This window comes from Nerophis lumbriciformis, linkage group LG13, assembly GCF_033978685.3.
Source record: "Nerophis lumbriciformis linkage group LG13, RoL_Nlum_v2.1, whole genome shotgun sequence".
NCBI classification, from domain to species: Eukaryota; Metazoa; Chordata; class Actinopteri; order Syngnathiformes; family Syngnathidae; genus Nerophis; species Nerophis lumbriciformis.
The window spans coordinates 21,576,780-21,596,945 of record NC_084560.2 but is presented as its reverse complement, the minus strand read 5'-3'; the positions used below and the strand labels follow the sequence as shown (position 1 = coordinate 21,596,945).

The following is a 20,166-nucleotide window of genomic DNA, read 5'->3' as shown; positions in this document are numbered from 1 at the left end:
ATGAAGCTCTTCAGCTGTCCTTGGTCCCGAGGGACAGGCCAGTCTCTCACAGCCCGCACCTTCTCGCCCATGGCGCCGATGCCATCGGCACCCAGCTCATGTCCCAAGAAGGTTACCTCTCGCCGCATGAAACTGCATTTGTCAGGGTGCAGTTTAAGGCCCGCTGCTCGAATCCTCTCCAGGACTCGACTCAGGGACCCGAGGGCTGCTTCAAAAGAACGCCCATGTACCAGGATGTCGTCCAGGTATACCAAGCACTCTTGGCGGGGTATACCAGCCAGCACTTTGTCCATAAGCCGGGCAAAAGTGGCGGGGGCATTGCAGAGTCCAAAACTAAGGACTTTGAATTGCCACAAGCCCCGGCCGGTACAGAAGGCGGATTTAGGGCGAGATTCAGGAGAAAGGGGGACTTGATAATATCCGCTTTTAAGGTCCAGAGTGGTGAACCACGAAGAGCCGGAAACTAGGTCCAGGGACTCATCAATACGGGGGAGGGGGTAAGAGTCCTTTGTGGTCACTTCGTTCAGCCGTCTGTAATCCACACAGAATCGCCAATCACCAGCCTTCTTTTTCGCGACCATGACCACAGGTGCGGCCCAGGGGCTCTCAGACGGCTCAATAAAGTCGGCCCGCAGCAGGTCATCTACGGCCTTGTCACATACCTGCTGTCGAGCGAGGGGAATGCGGCGCGCGTGGCACTTGATGGGCCGTGCCAAGCCAGTGTCTATGACATGCTCTGCCAAGTGGGTTCTTCCCACTTCACTCTCATTCATTGCAAAGCTGCCCTGGAATTCCATCAGCAGCTGTTTCAGCTGCTCCTGTTGCTGTTTCTCCAAGTCCCCATACTCCTCCCTCCACACCGCTCCCCCCATGACCGGGGGTGATGGCTGTGGGTGGGGGGCCGTGGGTAGGGATGCCCAGGGCTGGCATCCCCGGGTAATACACAGCTCTGTCTCCCCCCTCATTGGCTGAAGGGAGACAGGGAGAGGGCAGGGGTAGTAACTAGGTGTGGTGTGAGGCAACAAGACTGTAGAGGCATGCGGTGAAACGGGCAGGGTCCCGGAAACTAGGGTACCCATGGCAACTGTAGGGCCCCCCGGGAAGTTAAGTGTACCCCTCCCCATGTCTAGCAGGCACCCAGTGACTTGGAGGAAGTCCAGCCCTAAGATGCAGCAGTCTTGCACGTCTACCACCCAAACTAGATGGCGAACTCGTTTTCCCCCCACCATAGGAGCTAGCTGGCCCGTGACTGTGCGTAGCTGTACTGCTGTGGGCTCAAGTGGTGTACTGCTGGGCAGAACGTCCGGTCTTACCAGCGTTACCGATGACCCCGTGTCTACCAGGCCCACGGTAGGCACCCCCTGGACAGATACAGCGACATGGCAGGATCCCCCACCTTTGGGCCCCCCCCGTGTCCAGCCCACCGCCATAGGTGGCACACTGCTGTCATCTACTTCTGGGGGGGATGGAGCCCCTCCCCCCTGGCTGTGTCGCTGGGCTCCTCCGGGTGCCCGAAAGCGAGAAGAAGGAGCAGAAGGCGAGTCATCGTCTGCTTCTGGGGGGATTGAGCCCCTCCCCCCTGGCTGTGCTGTTGGGCTCCCTCCCCCGCTTGACGAGCCTGGGCTGGCAAGTCAGGGTCCGCGGTGGACGTAGGGGCCCGCATACCCCTGACTATGCGGGCCCGGCGCCGTTTCCCGGCTCACGACGAGTGGCAGGGCACTCCCTGCGAAAGTGTCCAGGTTGGCCACATCCCCAGCAGACCTGCATGGGGCGCGGGCCACGTTGACTTTGCAGAGTCACCGACCTCAGTAGTTCGGTAATTTCTGTCGCCCAAGCCGGAGCCCCGTCACTAGACGTGTGTGACGATACCGCCCTCACTGGATGGGGTTTCATTTCCAGTTCCCCGGCTGCAGCTGCACTCCCCAGCATCTCCCTCTCAACAGCAGCTTCCAGTGCCTCCTGCAGGGACCTCGGGTGCTGAAGCTGCACCTGCACGCGCAGGTCAGGAGGAGTAATGGCTCCAACAAACAGGTCAGTTGCGAGCTCATTCCGTGCATCAGCAGGCAGGTGACCATATGCACGGCACACCTGGCCCTCAATGTCATTAGCGAGCCCCCGGAGAGGCTTGCCAGGCTTCCTGCACCTCCCTCTCAGTTCAGTTTTTAAAAGCGCTGGCTGAGACCATCTCCCAAACCTCCTCTTGAGCGCCCCCACCAGGGCTGCGTAGCACCGCTGTTGTTCAGAGTCCAGCAGCAGGAGACACGAAAGAGCCTCTCCCTCCAGACACAAAGCCAATTGCAACGCTTTGTCCCTTGCTTCCCACCTTCTAGCGTCCGCCAAAAGTTCAAATTGAGCGTGGAACGCCTCCCAATCTGATCCACCGGCAAATTTTGGCGTCTTCACTGAGGCAGCAGACGGTGGGGGGGGGGCGCGCCGTGCGGGGAAGCTGCGGGTGGCGGCGGTAGCGGCGACATCTTTACATCTCCACGGGACGACGAGCCGCTCGTGTGCGAGCAGGAGGGCGGCTGTTCGACGGTCACCCGCTCCAAAACAGCGTCATCCCGCTCCACTTTAAACTTATGCTCACCGTAGCTAAACATGCTAAACGCTTGCGGTCCTAGCTAACTCACAGACTGAAGCTAACTGGCTAATGCGCGGAACGCAGCGTGTCCTTACCGCGACAAAGTCTCTTTCGAAAAACGCCGGTTTTACTTCTGACACCAGTGTAATGTTCCCAGGAACGTAGGCTCATAGACTTATTCGTTTGTCTTGTCTTTATTAGATAAGATGCAATGTAACCACACAACAGCTCCAATGTGCATCTTCCCTCTTTCCCGGCAAAACTCGAACTAACACTTCCTGTCAACAACGTCACTTCCCTAACTTCCCCGGAAGTCCCGCCCCCCAGCCAAAGCCATTGGCTAACACCCCGTAGCTAGCCGCTACATCATTTTGATTGTTATTTCTTGATTGTTTGTAGATGTTGCAGTTTATAAATAAAGGTTTATAAATAAAAAAAAATGTCAATAAAAAATAAAGTCCTTTGACAATACGCGAATGTAGCGCTTTGATGACGTCACGTCGGTGCTCGATGACGTCACCCCGCCCTCCTGCCTGAAACGGCATCAACAGTTGAGTTGACTCGATGATTATTTTATTCCGTCTCTGCTCCACTTCGACAATGTTTGCCTTCCTCGGCGTCTTTCTTTTCTTCTCCCTCCGCCTGGTCGTCACCGAGGCGCAGACTTCGACGCCGTCAGCCGCTCCGAGTGAGTTTTCTGGAGATAGTTTGGCGTGGTTTATTTGCCGTGTTTGTGTGCGTCACGTGACATGCTAAACGCCTTTTTTAGTTTTCAAATCTGTGTGCTAGCATGTTAGCTTCCTTAAAAGTTCCAGCGTTAATAACGACTGTTTTTAGAAATAACGACTGTTTTTTAGAAATAAAAATGTTTTTTATAAGATGGGTCACGAGTTTCACGTACTATAAAGAACGTACAACAAAAGTGGGCTTTGTACTTATCGCAAGGAATGACGCAAAGTAAGTCGTGTTAAAGCACTTGCGGAAACTTAATTTTTAAAATGAGTGTTTTACTTTTTGACAGCTTCTTTTAAACTGCGTAAAAGTTCCATATTTGTGTGGAATATTATGTTCAGCCCAGCCCCAATTATCCTCCCATGACTCTTTTACTAATCATATGACCCAGTTACAAACTGCTGGACAAAACCTAACTTTCTTTCTTTCTTTCTTTCTTTAGGTTATTTCGAACATGAACACACTTACATCATAATACATCACACAATTTCATATCATTTCGTTTTACATCATTTCCCACTTCAAAGCGTTTGCAAATATATAGAATCATTTACTGACCTTTTTATATAATAAAATAACATCTATGAATTAGTACACAACAGTTTTGTAATATGTAATTAATTAATTCAGTCATTATTAACATACTGAGATGAAGAATATCTTATTTTCAATAAGGTTGGAAGTATTTCTCATAATTCTTCTTCTTTGTACTCTGTAAGCACTATTATTTTGAACAACCTCTTAAACTGGATCATATCAGAACAATTTTAACACTTTACTTAATCCATTCCATAATTTAATTCCACATACTGATATGCTAAAAGTTCTAAGTGTTGTACGTGCATATAAATGTTTTAAATTATTTTTTCCTCTAAGGTTATATTTCTCCTCTTTAGTTGAGAAGAATTGTTGTACATTCTTTGGTAGCAGGTTATAGTTTGCTTTGTACATCATTTTAGCTGTTTGCAATTTTACCAAATCACCGAACTTTAATATTTTTGACTTAATAAATAAAGGGTTTGTATGTTCTCTATATCCAACATTATGTATTATTCTAACTGATCTTTTTTGTAACACGGTTAGCGAATGTAGCGCACATTTGTAGTTATTTCCCCATATTTCTGCACAATAACTCAGATATGGTAACACTAGCGAGCAGTAGAGAATATGAAATGATTTTTGGCCCAGGACATATTTTGCTTTATTCATTATTGAAATGTTTTTTGCCACCTTATGTTGTATGTTTTGTATATGAGATTTCCAGTTCATTTGATCATCTATTAATACTCCCAAAAATCTAGTTTCTTTTACCCTTTCTATGTCTACTCCGTCTATTTGTATTTGTGTATGATGCTCTTTTCTACTATTACCAAATAGCATTATTTTAGTTTTACTGAGATTCAAAGATAGTCCGTTTTTGTCAAACCATCTTTTTAATTTGTTCATTTCTTCTGTTATTATTTGTATTATCTTCTGTGTAATAGAACTCTTTGTGGGTTTTTTGTGAACATTTGTCATTATACTTAACATATTTCCTTTAAATAGCATGTGGGTGCTAGAAAAAAATGGCATCACTGAAGGTAATTGCCAGTAAGAGGAACTATATCACATAAAAATATATCACAGCACACTATAGCAATCCATATGGCAAATGCCATGTAAATGATACATTTATGGTGTTTGGTGGTGCAAGGACAACTTGTGAAGCAAAATTTAAATTTAATCAAGTGGAAATTGATAAAGTATATGAGACTTTATTTTGAAATTTTTGTTTTTAATCATATTTATTTTTATATTGGTTTTATATTTATTCTTTATTGTTGGTGGAGCTAAGGATAATATTTGAATATTGTTTTTAATATTGTTGTGCAGCACTTTGGAAACATTTTTGTTGTTTAAATGTGCTATACAAATAAAGTGGATTGGATTAAAGCTAAGTTCTTGAGAATAATAATTGATCATTAATTATGTTGGAAACTGCATATTGAATATATAATCGGAACAATAACCAAATCCATTGCCATTCTTTATAAAGTAGGACACATGCTGAATAAGAAATGTGTGTATATGATATATTATTTTATTTTTCCATAGCTAACATATTGTGTTGAAGTTTGGGGGAATGTTTATAAAACAAACCCAATATTTAAACTTCAAAAATGGGTCAATAGAATAATAATACACAAAGTGTGCTATTATGAACCTCCCAATCCATTATTCACAAGTTCTGATTAGGGCTGCAACAACTAATCGATTAAAATCGATTCTAAAAATAGCTGGCGATTAATTTAGTCATCGATTCGTTGGATCTATGCTATGCGCAGAGGCAATTTTTATTTTTTTATTTTTTTTATAAACCTTTATTTATAAACTGCAACATGTACAAACAGCTGAGAAACAATAATCAAAAATAAGTATGGTGCCAGTATGCTGGTTTTTTTTTCAATAAAATACTGGAAAGGATAGGAATGTAGTTTGTCTCTTTTATCCGATTATTAATCGAAGTAATAATCGACAGATTAATCGTTTATCAAATTAATCTTTAGTTGCAGCCCTAGTTCTGATGTGTTAAAATGTTCAGATATTGTGTTTTTAAAAACAATGGAAATTGTGTTTCGAGTAAAGAACAGCCTTCCAGCTTATATTCTTAGGTTATTTCAATTAAGAGGAGAAAACTATCATTTACGGGGGGATATTGATTTTTGAAATATGTAAAATGAGAAGGAATATAAAATACAAATGTATTTCAGTTTTAGGAATTAAATGGTGGAACAAGCTCAGTGATGAGTTGAAGACATGTAGTTCTTTTAAGTTTTAAGAAAGCCTTTAAAGGTGAAATAATGAACAATTATAAAATATAGCAACGATTACTTTCATCCCATTGATTTTTTTTTAACGTTGATGTTCCAGGCAATATCATTTTCAGTGAATGTATAGGATAGGCAAATATAAGCCTTGCCTTCAGCCTATTCCTTTTTCGGTCATTCTTTTTCTTTTCATGTGTGTATGTGTATGATTGTTAATATGTATAATCTGTGCTGTTAAATTGATCACACAAAATGGTTGATTATATGACCAAAATAAACAAATTTCATTAAATATGTCCCCTAGTGGCAGCTCGCAGCATAGATGATGACGTCATAATTGGACGCTTACTAAGTGCTGTGATCTTCGACTTTGCGGCATCGTATCAGAATATTAAAAAAACAATGCATTGGTGTACAGTTAGTTAGTCCCGCATTTATCGCTGTTTAATTGGTTCCAGACATTACCGCAATAAACTACTTTCCTCGAAGTACAAATAATTATAAATAGCAGAGAACAAAAAACCTGGTTACAACCTTCAAAATGTGTTTTCAACATTATTAGACATAAACACCCTTTAATCACTTTACACCTTTTTAATCCAATGCTGCCTGAGGCTGATCAAATCAGGTACCACAATACTGAACAGCATGCTCTGATTAATTTGGTCTCATGTAGTACCAATACTACCATAGTATTGAAATGTTGTAGTTCCGTTGGCCACTTTTATGCTTGAAAAAGCTTAATTGTGTACCAAAAATGTTGGAAAATATGCTTTTAAAAAATCTGCGATTTGAAGAAAGCTATACTTTTGTTTTCAACCTGTGACACTCTCATTTTTTCAGTTGCCTCTTGTGCCGCCAAGTCCAACACCAGCTGTGAAGAATGTCTACAGAATGTCAATGTAAGTCTCCCAATATACCGTACTGTACACAGCAACAATTGTTTATTATTGTACATATTAGGGAAAATATGTTTGTGGTGGTGGGTTTTGTCTAATTAGATATTTTATGATATTTTCTTTATTGTGGATGGCTACCAAAAGCGCCTTATTGCAGTGAAACTTGCCAAGGGACATGTAACCAAATATTAACATTGCTGTATGTATACTTTTGACCCAGCAGATTTGGTCACATTTTCAGTAGACCCATAATAAATTCATAAAAGAAACAAACTTCATGAATGTTTTTTGTGACCAACATGTGCTCCAATCACTCTATCACAAAAAAATAAGAGTTGTTGAAATTGCTGGAAACTCAAGACAGCCATGACATTATGTTCCTTACAAGTGTATGTAAACCATATGTAAACTTTTGACCATATATATATATATATATATATATATATATATATATATATAAATTTTTTATTTATTTTTATTTTTTACTTTTATAATAAAACCTTTCAAAACAGGTTACAAAAGCTCCACTTCGATGCTGACATGTGACATAAGCGCAAAGATGGCCTAAAATATATATATTTTTTAATATTGATTTTTAAATGTATTTTTTATACCTTTAAAAAAAAAAATACAAAAAAAATAGGAAAACATTTTTGAATCAGAACAAATAAGATTTGAATTTTAATCTTTTTTTTTAACATCAGCGTGCGTATACATATATACATATATTTATATATGTATGCAGTTGTAACGGCATGCTACTTTCACACATACTCCCAATGTGTTGGAATGTATAGGAAACATGGTATTATTTATATTGAGTCATTTGAGTAATCTATTCTAATGTATATATATATGTGTATATGTATACTGTGTATATATATATATATATATAATGTATGTATGTATGTATAAATATATATATATAGGTGCGTGTATATATATATGTGTATATGTATGTGTGTGTGTGTGTATATATATGTGTATATATATATATATATGTATGTGTATGTATATATATATATATATATATATATATATATATATAATATGTGTGAATGTATATATATGTGTGTATATATGAGTATATATGTGTAAATATATATTTGTATATATAAATGTGTATGTATATACATATGTGTATATATAAATGTGTATGTATATATATATATGTATGTATTTTTATGTATATATATATATTTATATATATGCATACATATATATATATATGTATATATACATATATATGTGTATATATACATATATATTTATATATATATATATATTTATATATGTATTTATATATATTCATATATATATATTCATGTATATATGTATGTATATATATATATATAACTAGTAATATAGTTACAATGCACCGTCTATTGTACGCAGTTGGAGCAGCATGCTACATACACACACACTCCCAATGTGTTGGAATGTATAGGAAACATGGTGTTATTTATATTGAGTCATTTGAGTAATCTATTCTACTATAGAAGCTGGATACCGACTACTATTAGGCTTATCTAAGCTTTATTTCCATAGTATTGTCACTATTTAAGAATAGTGGTTGTCGAAATATGTTGTACTGATTAGCCATGTGTAGATGGACAAAATGTATTTAATCTGATCATTCGAATTATAATGTTCCTGTGTACATCGACCTTGAAAAAAATGATCTAATTATGACGTGCATTTTCATGCATCACACCTTAAATCGGAATACTTTAATTTGTCATGCGCAGAACATAGCTAAAAACGGAAAGGTGTGTTATTTTTTGCGCTATGGTGCCATCTTTTGGACAAGTTTGCTCACTGCAGCTGCTGAAGAAGCAGAAGACTTCCGCTCTAAACTAAGTAACTAACATGGCTTTGTGCATTTCTTCTTGTTTAATGTTATCACAGAGTTTATCATTTTTTCCTCATGTTCACTACTTTTGTTTTACCTCTCTTTTTAAACTGGAGCTGTTTTGTGTTTTTTATGTTGTGATTTTATACGGGTTGCTGCGCGTCTTCATGTTATCATATCATGTGTATGTGTCTGAGTCGAGCAGTTAGCACTGGGAGTAGCTGTCAGACTCGTCAATAAAACAGCTTGTTAAGACGACAACTGGATCCCTTCTTTTATTGTTACATCGACACATGACACTAGACCGTACTTTAGTTTTTGCTAGTTTCAACAGCATATAACGCTACGTCTGTACATGTTGTATGGCGAGAGACAGAAGCAAGACAATCGCTTCGTTCCGAGACTATTCAATTTAGTCCCTGCTCCACCACAAAGTATATCGGACATCAAAGACGTGCGCAGTAAGGATCATTTCAACCTGAATTTCGGAAGTGTTTTCATGCGCTACAACCCGAATGACTATCGTCATAAACCACCTGTCTCGATCGAAATTACATTTTTGATCCGAACATGTGTGATCGGGTCAGAATATTCTGATTGTCATGTTTACATTAAGCATTTTTATTCCGGTTGGGCTTTTAATCCGATTAAATATGTCCATGTGCACATAGCTATTATTGCGAGATACTTTAATATGTGTGGATTTTTGCAAATATCTTGAATGTGTGTTTTTTTGTTGCAGTGTTTGTGGTGTTTACCAACCAAGCAATGTGTGGTCTACCCAGTGAAGAGCGTGCTGCCTCCAAGCAGTGTGTGTCCACTCAAGGAAGCACGATGGGGTTTATGTTGGGGTAAGTACAGTAATGTCAAATATACGTTTATACATGAAATAATGTACTTTTTACATGTGTTAAACCCGTAGCATTATTTTTAGCCTCACAAAACAAAGATTTAAACATTCACCGTTTCCAAAGTCCACATTTTTTTGTGACTTTAGAAGCATTTTTTCCCCCCAAGAATTACAACACACCTCCAAGTCCGCCAGAGAGATGTCCACACAACGTGGCAGAGAAAGAAGAGCTATTCAACTGGTAGCCCGGGAAGGACACCAAAGTTCAGTTCAAAACTTGGGAGACACATTTTTTGCAGCAAATTCTTAAAAAGACGAGAGTGTTCCTGTTTTCTAAAGAAACCGGCACCATTGTAAACACATTGGCAGATCCTTGTATTGACATTTTAAACTTTCTAGCAAACATAGAACACTGGGGGCGTTCCTCAGGGCACCCCTTTCGGTTCTCTCATATTTTGCAGTAACAAATTGTTTCCGTAGTGTGATTTTTGTAACTAAGATATTGCTGTATATTATTTCAGATGCAGTCAGTAGTCATTTGTTCAACTTTTTTAGTAGTGTTCCTTAAGGTTCCATTTTATGTCCTCTTTTAAAAAAAAAAGATATATTTAAAAAAAAAAAATTATATTTTAATTACCGTGTTTTCCGCACCATAAGGCGCCCTGGGTTATAAGCCGCGCCTTCAATGAACGGCATATTTCAAAACTTTGTCCACCTATAAGCCGCCCCGTGTTGTAAGCCGCATCTAACTGCGATAAAGGAATGTCAAAAAAACAGTCAGATAGGTCAGTCAAACTTTAATAATATATTAAAAACCAGCGTTCTAACAACTCTGTTCACTCCCAAAATGTACGCAAATGTGCAATCACAAACATAGTAAAATTCAAAATAGTGCAGAGCAATAGCAACATAATGTTGCTCGAACGTTAATGTCACAACACACAAAATAAACATAACGCTCACTTTCTGAAGTTATTCTTCATTCATAAATCCCTCGAATTGTTCTCCTTCGGTGTCCGAATTGAAAAGTTGGGCGAATGTGGGATCCAAAATGGCCGGCTCCGTCTCGTCGAAGTAATCGGAGTCAGTGTCGCTGTTGTCCAGCAGTTCTGTGAATCCTGCCTTCCGGAAAGCTCGGACCACAGTTGTGACCGAAATATCTGCCCAGGCATTTACGATCCACTGGCAGATGTTGGCGTATGTCGTCCGGCGCTGTCTGCCTGTCTTGGTGAACGTCACGTGTGTTCGCCTTCTGTCATCCACTGTTCCCACGCAGTTAGCAGTCTAGCTTCGAATGCCCTGTTGACACCAATATCTAGCGGCTGGAGGTCTTTTGTCAATCCACCCGGAATGACGGCGAGTATTGAATTAAGCGCGTAAGCGTGTCTCTTAATGTGATGTTATGAGCTAGCAAATATAACAACTACACTACCCAGCATGCGACGATAGTGACGAGCATGCGCGGTAGCCCTGAGAAGCGTTGTTGTATGTGCTGGCAGTTAGAATGTGGTTATGAGCACGCTGTGAGTAAACGTTGAGAACTCAGTTAACACGCCTCGTCTGCATTATTTATAATTAGACAGACAACACACTTAATAGGAGCCATTTTGGGGTCTTTACATAAACACACAAATGGAAATGAAACGTCACATATCCCAGCATGCACCGCGCGCTTCTTCTACGGGGAAAAAAGATGGCGGCTGTTTACCGTAGTTGCGAGACCTAAACTTTATGAAAATTAATATTAATATTAACCCATATATAAGGCGCACCGGATTATAAGGCGCACTGTCAGCTTTTGAGAAAATTTGTGGTTTTTAGGTGCGCCTTATAGTGCGGAAAATACGGTATATAAATTGTTTAAATTAGACTGTCGATTTAAAAAAAAAAAAACTTTACATTTCCAAAATTTTACTGTAAAATTGTGTTGTTTTTTTGCAACATTTTCCAGTAAATGGAAAAACAGTACCACTGTTTTTTGGGGGGGGTTTACGGAAAAAGCTGGCAGCTTAGTTGCCCAAATTTTTGTGTTAAATCTACATTGGTTTTTACAACATTATATTATTAATGGAAAAACAGTACAAGTTCTTTTCTTATTCTGGCAACTTAGCTGCCAGTTTTTCTACCGTAAAAACAAATATACTGTCTTTCCATTTACATTAATACACCGTTAAAAACAAAGATTTTACAGTAAAAATGTGGCAGCTCAGTCAACAGAATTTTAACGCAAAAAAATGGTAGTTTTCTTCAATTTACAGTGATATGTAATAAAGAACACCGTAAAATGTATTGTCATTTTTATTAATGTGATGGATAGTTTGCTATAAAACCATAAGTCAAGCAAATATTTAAGTATTTATTTTTATTTAGACAAACATTTTTTGGAAAGTTTGCTAATATACTGTAATATTCGTTGCAATAATGGATACTATTAAAGTTTAAAAGGCATGCAATTTCAAGCAGTACACATATTTTTTCTGTCAAAATGAAAAAAATAATTAAATTTAGTGTGAAAATATTAAGTACTTTATTGACACATCATTTCCAGGTGTTTGCGGGCCAGATAAAATTATGTCGCGGGCCAGATCTGGCCCCCAGGCCTTGAGTTTGATATCACTGCTGTAGAGATATACGGGGAAGGTGTGGAGATGGTGTCAACATATACATTTCTGGGCAACAAACTAAATAATACACTAAAAACTGGCCTGTGAAATACTTTTTACTATCTTTTTAACACATTTTTACTACCTTTTTAATACATTTTACTGTCTTTTTTTCATCATTTGAGCTTGTGAGTTCAGTTCAAAAACTTGTAAGGCATTCACGTTTTTGCAGTCAATTCTTCAAAAACACTAACATGCTATATCATATATTAATTATCTTTATTACTTTAACATCTTCTGAATACATTATACTTCTTAACTCTTAATCTCTTAAGGTTGATCAGCCAAGTCACACTGAAGGGTTTACACACTTTTGATTCAGTTTCCTTTGGCTTGTAGTCAACTTCCAGATTTTGATCATCACACTGTCAGTGATTGCTGGCGTCCTCCTCATCGCCTTGTTGGCGTGCTGCATGTGCTGCTGCTGCAGGCGTCAAAGAACCAGGTGAGCGTGGAGTCACATGACTGTCGGCGTGGGAGGGGGGGCAGAGCAGGGAACACAATAGCTGATTATTGTTCCAGGCTGATACGGATGTCTCCAAAGTCTTACAGCAATTTCACTGCGGCTTCGCTTGCCGTTTTTGTTTATTTTCACGTTCACCACACATAAACAAGTCTTTTTATTATGTTTTAGAAACGACGACTATGATGATGATATTAGAGAAGCGCAACAAAACCATGCAAGGAACTCCCGTCAAAAAGAAAGGTAAACCATATAGTGTTACCAGTCCCTTTTAATGATTTATACACTATATTGCCAAAAGTATTTGGCCACCCATCCAAATGATGATAATCAGGTGTCCTAATCACTTGGTACGGCCACAGGTGTATAAAATCAAGCACTTAGGCATGGAGACTTTTTCTAGAAACATTTGTGAAAGAATGTGCCGCTCTCAGTGATTTCCAGCCTGGAACTGTCATAGGATGCCACCTGTGCAACAAATCCAGCCGTGAAATATCCTCGCTCCTAAATATTCCAAAGTCAACTGTCGGCTTTATTAAAAGAAAATGGACTAGTTTGGGAACAACAGCAACTCAGCCACCAAGTGGTAGGCCACAGAGAGGGGTCAGCGGATGCTAAAGCGCATAGTGCAAAGAGGTCGCCGATTTTCTGCACAGTCAGTTGCTCCAAACTTCATGTGACAATTCCAATTAGCCCACGTACAGTACGCAGAGAGCTTCATGAAATGGGTTTCCATGGCCGAGCAGCTGCATCTAAGGCATACATCACCAGGTCCAATGCAAAGCGTGGGATGCAGTGGTGTAAAGCACGTCACCACTGGACTCTAGAGCAGTGGAGACGCCTTCTCTGGAGTGATGAATCACGCTTTTCCATTTGGCAATCTGATGGACAAGTCTGGGTTTGGAAGGTTGCCAGGAGAATGCTACATTTCGGACTGCATTGTGCCGAGTGTGAAATTTGGTGGAAGAGGAATTATGGTGTGGGGTTGTTTTTCAGGAGTTGGGCTTGGCCCCTTAGTTCCAGTGAAAGGAACTTTGAATGCTCCAGGATACCAAAACATTTTGGACAATTCCATGCTCCCAACCTTGTGGGAACAGTTTGGAGCGGGCCCTTCCTCTTCCAACATGACTGTGCACCAGTGCACAAAGCACGTCCCTAAAGACATGGATGACAGAGATGAACTTGACTGGCCTGCACAGAGTCCTGACCTGAACCCGATAGAACACCTTTGGGATGAATTAGAACAGAGACTGAGAGCCAGGCCTTCTCCACCAACATCAGTGTGTGACCTCACCAATGCGCTTTTGGAATAATGGTGGAAAATTCCTATAAACACACTCCGCAACCTTGTGGACAGCCTTCCCAGAAGAGTTGAAGCTGTAATAGCAGCAAAAGGTGGACCGACATCATATTGAACCCTATGGGTTAGGAATGGGATGGCACTTTAAGTTCATATGTGAGTCCAGGCCGGTGGCCAAATACTTTTGACAATATAGTGTATCTTTTAAAAGCACACATGCAAGAGTTTGACCTGTTTTTCACACTTTTTTGCTTATTCAGAAGAATGGAAATGCAGCTGAGGCATGATAAGATAAGGCAGAAATATGGTGAGGCGCTATTTTACAGTATTTTTACGTCTTTATAAATGTAACAATATATTTAGAAAAAAATGCAAGGATAACAGAAACAAAGAGTCCTGGGCTGCCATCTACTGGTGTGAACTCGCTACTACCTGCATATTAATACATTGAATTTTACCTTTTTTTCCCCCTGTCTACAGGTCTTGCAAAGGATAATCCCTACTCACGCATTGATGACAAGAAATAAGTACTGTGATTTTTCAAAAAGTGGCCGTTTACACAACTGCAGAAAGTAGCATGCATCTATTTATTTGAGGGCAGGCGTTTGATCAAGTGGATGACTGCAAATTTAATTATGTCTACAATAATGGAGGCCACTTTTTGAGAATGTGCTGTCATAGCTCTGATTGCTCCAGATGTTGCCATAATACCAAGTACATTCCTGTGTACATGTAAGCTAAATTGTGAGCTTTAAATCCTATTTTACAGTGTTTGCCAAAAACGTCAGTAAGATGTTACTTGACTGTTTGCAGTATTTGCGCTCCTCTACAATGTTTTATATTTTACATTCATTGATTGCATTAAAGTATTGCTAACTGGTACTTTACCACACTCCACATCAAATGCAGGATTTCCACCTTGCTCATGTTTACGCAGCCTTTACTAACGAGGTCGTTTGCTGCACGTCAGTATGACAGTACACAAATGTAATGTGTTTTGCAAAATGATTGCAATTCCGCAACTAATTGTTTTTAAATGTTTGAAACATTGAAATTGTTTACAATGTTGGTCCAACGCATTTTGTAATTGCTTATGTTAAAATATTAAATGATCCAAAAATGTGATATGCTTTTTTTAATTTTTGCATGATGGATACGAAGGTCCTGAGTAGTCTTGGGTTCAATCCCGGGCTTGGGATCTTTCTGTGTGGAGTTTGCATGTTCTCCCCGTGACTGCGTGGGTTCCCTCCGGGTACTCCGGCTTCCTCCCACCTCCAAAAACATGCACCTGGGGATAGGTTGATTGGCAATGCTAAAATTGGCCCTAGTGTGTGAATGTGAGTGTGAATGTTGTCTATCTGTGTTGGCCCTGCGATGAGGTGGCGACTTGTCCAGGGTGTACCCCGCCTTCCGCCCGATTGTAGCTGAGATAGGCTCCAGCGACCCCAAAGGGAATAAGCGATAGAAAATGGATGGATGGGTTTGTTTAATGGCTTATCTTACATAACAGTAGGATCTTTGACAATATTTGGTGCAGATACAGCAGTATGCCCTTGAAACTTGACTCATGTTACCATTTTAACTGGTATTGTTAAGTCTTTTAAAAACAGCTAGGTAAAATGGCCTAATTTATACAGTCATGGTCAAAAGTTTACATACACTTGTAAACTGCATGTCTTTAGAGGTAGGAGGAAGCCGGAGTACCGAAGGGAACCCACGCAGTCACGTGGATTGCGTGCAAACTCCACACAGAATGACCCACAATACACAATACAGATACACATAAATGTCAAGAACCCAACCACAAACAGAGCCGTCATAGCTTTGTAGACTGTTATAATTCTTGAAAGTCTTTCAAAGTGTAAAATGGACTGGGTTGAACAAATAAGTAGTTCACAAAGTCCGGGTATGAGACATCGGGGAAGATGTCGTGGTCTCTGCTCCACTCAGACTTGTCGATCTTGTACGGATCCTTGCATCCGATTAATGCTGTTTGCTCCTTATAACGACGAAGGGACTTCTTATCTAATGACTCACATTGTATTTCCATCGTTTCAAAGCCGGTGCAATGTTATTTACCACTGAATAGTTGGGAAATATTACGTGTAGCGCTGTCGTGAACCATGACGCTTGCCCTTCAAAATGGATTCTGGCATGTACTTCCTTGAGACAACTTAGAAAAACTTCTTTGGCCATTTTGAGAGGCGGACCATTGAGGCTGTAGTAGCACAGACAACCAGGCACTCGTTTTACAGACTGCTGAAGTACGGAGAACACTCTGTAACATCAACACATGGAAAGCAGCGGGCCCAGATGGTATCCCTGGACAAGTCCTTATGGACTGTGTCGTGGAGCTGGCCGAGATTTTTACAGACCTTTTTTTAACATTTCCTTATCGCATTGTTCAGTCCCCACTTGCCTCAAAACATCCATGATAGTGCCAGTACCCAAGCAGAGCTGGGTTGCTTGTGACTTCACATCCGTTTTGGTTCCTCGCGGCTTAATACACACGATGGTCAAGCAGTTGAGCGTAGCATTAAAACCAATGAGAGTGAGTGTAGAGTTTGAGCAGAAAATGTCGTATTGCTGTTCTGTTCTTGGGTGTTCCGGTCATTCAAAATAGAGAAATAGGAAAGAGCTTTCATAGAGTTCTGAAATAATTGGTTCATAAAGGTAATAAAGTCAGGGGAAAAACGAAAGTGCGTGGAGAGTAAAAATCGCTTCCATCATAGCTGCTTGTGCATCGGTCTAACACCGTGGTTCTCAACCTGTGTTCGATCGAACCCTAGGGGTTCGGTGAGTCGCCCTCAGGGGTTCGGCGGAGGTCAAAACACACCTGACTCATCGTGTAAATACAAACTTCTCCTTATCGGTGTATTACGGATACGGCAACAGCTGACTGGTTTGCAGGTGTGTAATTTGTTGTGAGTTTATGCACCAGTAAAAAAAACATGGTAACACTTTAGTATGGGGAACATATTCACCATTAATTAGTTGCTTATTAACATGCAAATTAGTACCATATTTGGCTCTTAACTAGTCATTATTATGTACTTATTAATGCCTTATTCGGCATGGCCTTATTATAACCCTAACCCTCTAACCCTGAACCTAACCCTAACCAAAGAACTCTAAATTAAGTCTATTATTACTTAGAATATGTTCCCCTAGTGTCCAAAAAACTCTAAATTAAGTATTTGTTACTTAGATTATGTTCCCCATACTAAAGTGTTACCAAAAACATAACTTTTTCTTGAATTTGAAAAAAAAAAAAAAAACATTTAATTTTTCACTAAAGAAGAGTTCGGTGAATGCGCATATGAAACTGGTGGGGTTCAGTACCTCCAACAAGGTTAAGAACCACTGTTCTAACATGAATAGTAGAGTGAAGACACACAATGAAACCCTCAGGTGGTACCGACCCCTATTTGAGAAACACTGAGCTACGAAATTTCAGGAAAAAATTTTCTGTAATGCAAAAAAAATCTTTGGATGAGAGTTTAGTCCTTGCAACTTTGGTTTTTGTACCTCTTTGCATGATTTTCTCTTGACATCTGCCTATCCCCATATTTTCTTAAGAGATGTTTGTTGTGAAATTCTCTTTTAGACAAGTGGCGCCTAGCCGCTAGCTAGCTAGCCATGTCCTAAAGCACCTCTTCCTGAGGGCGTTTCAGTGTTATAACTTCACCTTTATCGTTAGTTTTTTAAGCCAAAATGCGTTCGTTCTCCCTTTTCTGTCTACACACTGTTTCTGTTTGTAAGTACTCTGTGATTATGCGCTGCCGAACATGCTCCAATGCTCGTAAAACCAACAATGGCACCACGTGACGACAAAGGGGGTGCGGTGGGGTCGGGGACTGGTACTTTTTAGAGGTGGTATAGTACCGAATATGATTCATTAAAATTGTGGTACTATACTAATACCGGTATACCGTACAACAGTTTGTTGTGACTAAATGTAACATGTTTGTTTGCATTGCAAATTAGTTTTTATCCCTTGGACTCAGTCTGGACCCCCTTTTGTGGATCCAACCTTTGACTGATATTTTTTTACTCTCACCTTTTTTTAAGGAGCGCCGTAAAAATGGCTGCGTCATTGGCGGTCTTGTCTTGTCTCCCTTTAACGTATGTCTGCTCTTAGTGGGACTGTGCCGAAAATATACATTTCAGTTCTTGTGTGTCTTGTGCATGTTAAGAATTGACAATAAATCATCTTGAATCTTGAACCTTACCATGTACGAGCCAGTCTGCCCCACAACAAGAGGATAGAGAAAAAGTAGATTATTGACTACAGCATCGGACTACAATGGCGGACTCGCGCAAAGCACTTTGGCTCAATTCATGCCATATATAGTTAATCCGCTGACGTCACACTTGGGAAAACCGTCTCCAAATTTAAAACAGGAGATATAAAGGTAGGCAATTTTGTTTTATAAATATCGCTGCAATGCCTCGACGGTTTGATTTCAAATTTCCGCCTTTGCTTTCTTTTTGCCAGCATGTTCCGGTTCTTGGTAGGTCACTTTCCATATGCTTCATGAAGTCCATGAACTGTTTTTCACTGGTCGGTTAAACACTGTGCTGTCTCCCACCTACGGAATCCAGGAACTTGGGATGGTAACAACAAAGAAAGACCACCCATGCACTGCTTGAAGACAGCAAGTGTTCTAACCTTGACTTTGTCTTTCTCGGACCATCTGGCGCAGACATCTTCTAGAGCAGTGGTTCTTAAACTGGGTTCGATCGAAACCTAGGGGAATCGGTGAGTCGGGCTCAGGGGTTCGGTGGAGGTCAAGACACACCCGACTCATCGTGTAAATAAAAACTTCTCCCTATCGGCGTATTACGGATACGGCAACAGCAGAAGTCACACTGATTTGCAGGTGTGTAATTTGTTGTGAGTTTATGCACTGTGTTGGTTTTGTTCTTTGAACAAGGTGATGTTCATGCACGGTTCATTTTGTGCACCAGTAAAAAAAACATGGTAACACTTTAGTATGGGGAACATGTTCACCATTAATTATTTGCTTATTAACATGCAAATTAGTAACATATTGGCTCTTAATTAGTCATCATTAAGTACTTATTAATGCCTTATTCGGCATGGCCTTATTATAACCCGAACCCTGGCCCTAACCCTAACCAAATAACTCTAAATTAAGTCTTTGTTACTTAGAATATGTTCCCCATACTAAAGTGTTACCAAAAACATATAGCTTTGTCTTGAATTTGAAAAAAAACATTTTATTTTTCACTAAAGAAGGGTTCGGTGAATGCGCATATGAAACTGGTGGGGTTCGGTACCTCCAACAAGGTTAAGAACCACTGTTCTAGAGTCTTCCCAAGTACAGTAGAAGCCGTCATACCAATTTGTCAACACAATTCAGGACTTTTTATACTCAATTGTTATGTCATTTGGCACACATTTGGTCTTATGGTTCTAAGGACCTTAGCCAGCGATTCACCAATGAGCTTAACTGATATGAAGTAGCGGTCAAAGTACAGGTGACGTCCTGTGGCAACAGTGTCAACCACGCATACGACTCCTGCTGCCCCACTTCACACTACAAATTAATCCTTCCCTTGATATAAAGTACTTCAAAGTCCAACATCGGACCACCTGGTAAAGCCTGCTTGAAATTGCCTGACATGACAATAAATGATATTATTTGCTCATCGACGAAGACTGTTCCTTCTATTTATTTTTATTTTTGGCACTTGATGGCCCAAAACGTGCTATTTCTATGAAGCCAGATTAAACCTCCTGACAGTAGCATCCCCCTTCCCCACAAATAATGAGGTGTTATACACACTATCGAACCTATCATATCACCCCCCTTCCCCACAAATAATGAGGTGTTATACACACTATCGAACCTATCATATCCATCTATCTACAAACCCAAAAAAAACAGTGAAGTTGGCACGTTGTGTAAATGGTCAATAAAAACAAAATACAATGATTTGCAAATCTTTTTCAACCTATATTCAATTGAATAGACTGCAAAGACAAGATATT

At 40.1% G+C, this 20,166-nt stretch overlaps 1 protein-coding gene across 1 annotated transcript; it reads left to right on the top strand.

Annotated features, from left to right (window-relative positions):
* Positions 1-3,101: 3,101 nt before the first annotated feature.
* On the top strand, positions 3,102-15,263 carry pttg1ipb (PTTG1 interacting protein b). Its single transcript, XM_061971516.1, has 7 exons — positions 3,102-3,269; positions 6,964-7,022; positions 9,614-9,722; positions 12,724-12,829; positions 13,019-13,090; positions 14,408-14,454; positions 14,628-15,263. The coding sequence occupies exons 1-7, from the start codon at positions 3,146-3,148 to the stop codon at positions 14,672-14,674; spliced, it is 564 nt and encodes a 187-aa protein (XP_061827500.1). The 5' UTR covers positions 3,102-3,145; the 3' UTR covers positions 14,675-15,263.
* The last annotated feature ends 4,903 nt before the right edge of the window (positions 15,264-20,166 follow it).